The sequence below is a fragment of the Mirounga angustirostris genome, unplaced genomic scaffold (genome assembly GCF_029215605.1).
Source record: "Mirounga angustirostris isolate CCGP_5_RB_7025 unplaced genomic scaffold, mMirAng1.0.hap1 SCAF_5, whole genome shotgun sequence".
NCBI lineage: Eukaryota > Metazoa > Chordata > Mammalia > Carnivora > Phocidae > Mirounga > Mirounga angustirostris.
The window spans coordinates 74,633,092-74,639,091 of record NW_026991713.1 but is presented as its reverse complement, the minus strand read 5'-3'; the positions used below and the strand labels follow the sequence as shown (position 1 = coordinate 74,639,091).

The 6,000-nt window shown below is 44.5% G+C and overlaps 1 protein-coding gene across 8 annotated transcripts in view; it reads left to right on the top strand.

Moving 5' to 3' along the window:
- The first annotated feature begins 1,263 nt into the window (after positions 1–1,263).
- Positions 1,264–6,000, top strand: part of DNM1L (dynamin 1 like) — a 49,988-nt gene continuing 45,251 nt past the window's right edge. For all 8 annotated transcript variants that reach the window (XM_045873642.2, XM_045873641.2, XM_045873638.2 and 5 more), the window contains exon 1: positions 1,264–1,492. In XM_045873642.2, coding sequence (XP_045729598.1) covers positions 1,391–1,492 — 102 coding nt within the window. In that variant the 5' untranslated portion in view covers positions 1,264–1,390. The remainder of the gene's footprint in view (positions 1,493–6,000) is intronic.

Here is a 6,000-nt window from a genome sequence, read left to right as displayed (position 1 = left end):
GCAGACGCTTAAGGACTGAGTCACCCAGGTGCCCCTTTTTAAAAATTTTAAAAGATTTTTTAATAAAGATTTTATTTCTTTACTTGACAGAGACACAGCGAGAGAGGGAACACAAGCAGGGGGAATGGGAGAGGGAGAAGCAGGCTTCCTGCTGAGCGGGAGCCCGATGCGGGGCTGGACATCCCAGCACCCTGGAATCATAACCTGAGCCGAAGGCAGACACTTAACCGACTGAGCCAGCCAGGCGCCCCTTAAAAGACTTTTTATTCATTTATTTGAGGGAGAGAGAGCCAGATCGAGCAGGATCTGAGGAGAAGGGCAGAGGGAGAGGGAGAAGCAGACTCCCCACTGAGCAGGGAGCCCCACTTACGTCTCCATCCCAGGATCCTGGGATCATGACCTCAGCCCAAGGCACACGCTTAACCGACTGAGCCACCCACGCACGCCACTCCCCACCTACTTTAGATCTTTGCTCAAATGTTACCTTTTTTTTTTTTTTTTTTACTTTGAGAAAAGAAACATTTGGAGGTTTGGAGAAGGGGAGAGGTACGATCTGTCTAAAAAGAAAAACGTTTAGGAATAGTACAGTAAGCACAGCAAAAAGCAAGTAAGGCACTTATCAGGTCTCCACTTTGCCAGGAATCAGGCCACAGCAAATAAAGTTTTATACAGAATATAGAGAACAAGGGCTCAGCCTTTCCCCTCCAAAACTCTTGACCTAAGATTCTTAACACTTTTTGTTTTTGAACACGTTTTTACAAAAACCTTGGAGAACCCGCGTGTTCTAACCGGGGCTGGTGGTGTAGTTTTGCAAAACAGCACCCCACGCCTTCTGTAGTATCACCCTACAGATCCTGTGCACCTGCTACGGGTGGCGGAGGCTATGAGCTATCCTTTTAAGCCTCTTCAGCCCGCCCTTGTTAAGCAAGCGTCCTTATAAGGAAATGACATCTTGGATAATCAAGATACTCCGCTGTACTTCTCCGTACTGTACATATCCGGCATTTTCACACCCGTTACGCCCCGAACACAGGCATAAATGTTTCTCGTCCCTCCTTCTTTCCGATCCTCGCTCCCTACTCTTTTGACAGGCGCGGGTGAACCCTGCGGGTGCTCCTGGCTTTCCGCCCGCCCAGCGCCGCGCAGCCTTCTGGAAGCCGTAGGCCTCGGCGTTCCTCCGAGAACTACAACTCCCGGCAAGACTTTGTCTTTCTCCACCTTCCTCTTAGCGCGTGGCCTGCCGGGAGGGGGCAGGTAGCGGGCGGGCGGGGTCCAATGGGTGCCGGCTCCCGCGGAGAGGGCGGAGGAGAGGAGGAAGGAGGCGGACTCTGGGCCCCGGCCCCATTCATTGCCGCGGCCGGCCGGGCGAGGGTCCCGTGTTTTCGGAGTCATGGAGGCGCTAATTCCCGTTATCAACAAGCTCCAGGATGTCTTCAACACGGTAGGCGCCGACATCATCCAGTTGCCTCAGATCGTCGTGGTGGGGACGCAGGTAAGAGACGAGGGCGGCGTCCGCCCAGGCCAGAGTCCGGGGCGCGGGCCTGGTGGGGGGCTGGGGCAGCGCCCGCTCCCAGCTGGCCTTTGCGGCCTGTAGGGGAAAGGCGCTGCTGGGGGCGCCGGGGCTCCCGGGGCTCTGCCCGCGCCTTCCCGCCTGGGGCTGCGTTGCTTCGGGCCTGGGAATCCGGGCCGGGTCGGGAGGCGAGGGGCGGAGCCGGCGCGGCGGGCCCGGCGAGTCCCGGGGGCGGGCTAGGGGAGGGACCGGCCGGCGGGCTGAGCTGGAGTCCGCGGGGACCGGGCGCGGCTTGCCCAGCGGGCCGCTATTTGCAAGGGCACCTGGGGGACGCGCGGGGCACGCGGGGCCACACGGCTTGTGGTGGGCCGGCCAGCCCTTCCTCGGTTGGTTTTAGGGCGGCAGGGTTTTTTTTATTCCCCTCCTTGCCTTGCTCAGGGGCTGCGGAGTCAGTTTTGGAACTGCGGGGTCGGGGCTGCGAAGGCCGCAGCTGTGTGGCACCTGAGTGTCTTCCTGCAGTGCAATCCCTTCAGGTTTCGGGAACGCCGAAGTAGTTACAGAAAAACAAAAAGCAACAAACAAACAAACAAACAAACAAAAAACACACCCCGAAACCACCTGTACCTGGGTTGGAGGAAGGAATAACCAGGTATTTCTGAGTAGGCTGTGGTTTTGTCTTCCATCAAAATTGGGCATCAAGGTTCTCTGGTCTTTTCATTTTGGGTCTCATAGATAGCATAATTTTTTATATGCAGAAATGTTGAAGAAATAAATTATTTCTAGAGTGACGGAGGAGAAGTACAAGTTTTATTTTCTCTGCCTACTGCTTTTCTTGGGTTTAAAAAGAATCCTAGGACTTTTATTAGAGTTTAGAGAAACGCATTTTAGAGATTACTTGGTATATTGATTTTGTGTTTTCATTTCAGTTTACCCATTTTCTGTTGCTATATCTTGCTACAGTATTTTAGTGTAGAGTATAAGTATTATGAGAGAGAATACTATAGAATATATTCAAACACTGGAAACCTTGGAGAGCATAGACATCTTGCACTTTTTTTGCTTTTAAATATAGTAATAGAAATTATTTCAGAAACACATTTGCTTGGTCTGCTGAAGGGTTGCTATCGATTCTGGTCTTTCCTGCCTACATATATTATAGTATTTGTAACTCAATATTTGTAATGATTGGACACTGAATCATCAGTGTAATATTGTGAGCAGTATTTTGTTTAGCATGTTTTGTTCACTGCTGTGTTCCTGTTCCTAGCTCTGGAACAGTCTGGGGTATGTAGTGAGTGCTCTATAAATACTTTGAATGAATGAATGAATATTGCTCACTGTAACTAGATAATATTTTAAAACACTGGACTTCTATCATCAAAACGGATCTGTTTTTGAAAATAGAATTAAAGGAGGTGAAGTAAACCTTCCTTAATGGTAATTTGGAAGTGTTTCCTGTCTGTGGACTAGAAACTTTCCATATACTTTTGAGATTCTCCATGCTTTTTAAGCTTGAAGCAGTGAAAGAATCAGGGCTATTGTGTATCAGCATAAATAGTTTAAAATCAAGAAGGATTTTTCTTACACACAATTGAGTTTATTTCCGTGAGTAAGCCTGTTGGCAGAATTGGGAGGGTCAGAGTAGAAAAGTAAAGATCTCACTGTTAGGAAAGTCATTTTTGTGTGCTAGCAGAAACCATCCTAGTAGTGATAGGTCTGTGCCGCGTTTGTGTGTTGATGTTTGAAATTACTCAGAAGGGAAATTAATTGTTGTTTTAAGTACACTCTACATGGGGTTTGAACTTAAAACCCTGAGATCAAGAGTCATATGCTCTACTGACTGAGTCAGCCAGGCGCCCTGGGGAAATTAGTTTTTCAAGACTTGATTTAATGAAGTTTATCTCCGTTTAGGTCTTTATTAGCTGAAATTCACTCCTTTATTATTAAGGTACAGAAGAAATAAATAAGAAACAATGTCTTTTTTTCCATATTTTCCTCAGTATGTTGAAGAAAATCTCTTTCACTTGACTTGAATACAAGTACACCACTACTTCGTCATCTATGCCATTTAATGTTTTGTATATTTATACAGCACATGCATTACATTCCTATTTAATGGAGTAGTGTACAATGAGTGAGTTCCAGACATAAGTGTTCTGACAGGTGAACTCAGTAGCGGTGATGATGTCTTCATAACACAGGTATAGTCTCTATCTTACACATTACCCATATCTTAAATGGCTGTAGGTCCCATTTTTTTGAACTTTTTAGAACAGTGATTTGCAAACTTAAGTGTATGTAAGAATCACTTTGAAAATAAGTTCCTGGATTCCATCCCCCGAGATTTTGATTTTCTAAGTCTAGGTTCGGCCAGGCATCATAGGTGATTCTGATGCGGATGGTTCATAGATCCTAACTGAAAAGAATGTTAGTGCGTCTTTGACTTTAAGATGCATGAAACTGGAAAAGACAGGGAAGCTGAGCCTAAGGGCATACTACCATCCAGTAGCATGTTGATCTTGGTGGCATTCTTGCTAATGTTTTAAATTTTGATTTCTTAAATTGCCCAAGTAATACTTATTTCAAGCCTAGAGAGTTGGAGGAGTTGAGAGGGAATCATGTTTATAGCTGTAGATCATTCACAGCTTTTCTGGTTTAACTAAGTAGTTTTTTTTCTCTGAGACCATCTGTGTGGAAAGCCCTGAAGAGGGGAGAGAAAAGGTTGATACTTTTGGACCATGGTGTACTTTGCAGGTGGAGAAGGAGGTAGACTTAACTTTTGTGACTCAACTTGGGAAGTTTAACCACTTTTTTAAGTTGAGAATTAGAAGGGGAGCCCTCGCAGGTGTGTAATCCAAACCACCGCCCAGTAGAGGAATCCCAGTGCCGATGACACTAACCTGAGATGCCGGCTCGGAGTTGCTAGTAAGGAACTTTTCATTTTTCCTTTTATTTCAGTGATTTCAGCACTCCACCTTTAGTAATTCAAAAAGGAATCTTGGGTTTTAAATGACCTGATTCCAGACCAACCTTTTCTTTCTTTTTAATTTAACATTTTAAAAATTAAAATTTAATTCATACGACATAAAATTCACCCGTGTAAAATTCAGTTTTAGTATACTCACCAGGTTATGCCACCTTCACCGCTATCTAATTCCCGAACCTTTTTTTTTTAAAGAACGTTTCTATTATGCAGGAAAGAAACTCTGTACCCATTAGCAGTCGTTCCCCACTGCGCAGCCCGCTTTCCCATTCCCTGGCAACCACCAATCTATCTTCTGTCTCTATGGATTTGTCTGTTCTGAACATTTCAATGTAACGGAATCATACAATATGTGGCTCTTTGTGTCTGGCTTCTTTTGCTCAGCGTGTTTTTTAGGTTCATCCATGTATTTACTTCATTGCTTTTTATGGCTAAAATTCCATTGTATAGATTTGCCACAGTTTGCTTACCCATTCATTAGTTGATGAATACCAGGTTGCTTCCACTTTTTGGCTATCATGAATAATGCTATGAACATTGTTTACAAGTTGTCCTGAGGACATGTTTCCAGTTCTCTTGGGTATATACCTAGGAGTGGAATTGCTGGGTCATTTGGTAACTCTTGTTTAACATTGAGGAACTGCCACATTGTTTTTGATTGTGGCTATTTCATTTTACATTCCCTCCATCAGTGTATGAGGGTTTCAGTTTCTGCACATCCTCACCAATTCTTGTTATTGTCTTTTTTTTAAAAAGGGCTAAATCGGGGTACCTGGGTGGCTCAGTCAGTTAAAGGTCTGCCTTTGGCTGAGGTCATGATCCCAGGATCCTGGATAGGAGCCCTCTTGGGTTCCCTGCTCAGCAGGGAGGCTACTTCTCCCTCTGCCCCTCCCCCATCTCTCTCTCTCTCTCTCATAAATAAAATCTTTTTTAAAAAAGTGCTAAATTATTCTAGAATTCTTTATTTTATTTTATTTTTATTTTTAAAAGATTTTATTTATTTATTTGACAGAGAGAGACACAGCGAGAAAGGGAACACAAGCAGGAGGAGTGGGAGAGGGAGAAGCAGGCTTCCCGCGGAGCAGGGAGCCCGATGCGGGGCTCGATCCCAGGACTCGGATCATGACCTGAGCTGAAGGCAGACGCTTAATGACTGGGCCACCCAGGTGCCCCTAGAATTCTTTATTTAAAAAAAAAACACCCTCCACCCCCCACACTGCTATCTATAGTTTAGTTCCTAAAATCTTGCCTTTTCCTGCTGGATATACCTTCATTTGTCCTGTGTTCATAGAGGTGACGATTTCATTAAGTTTAGTAATTTCCTGCCAAATATTGATCATAATTTTCATTCCTATATTGATTTCTTGTGAATATTTTTAGGTAAACTTATATTTTTCTTTTTTTCCTAGTTTCTTTATATAGCTCATGTGCTGTTTCCTTTTTTTTAAACTAAAATGAGGTGAAATTTATATAACATAAAACTTGCCATTCAGAGTGTACAGTTCAT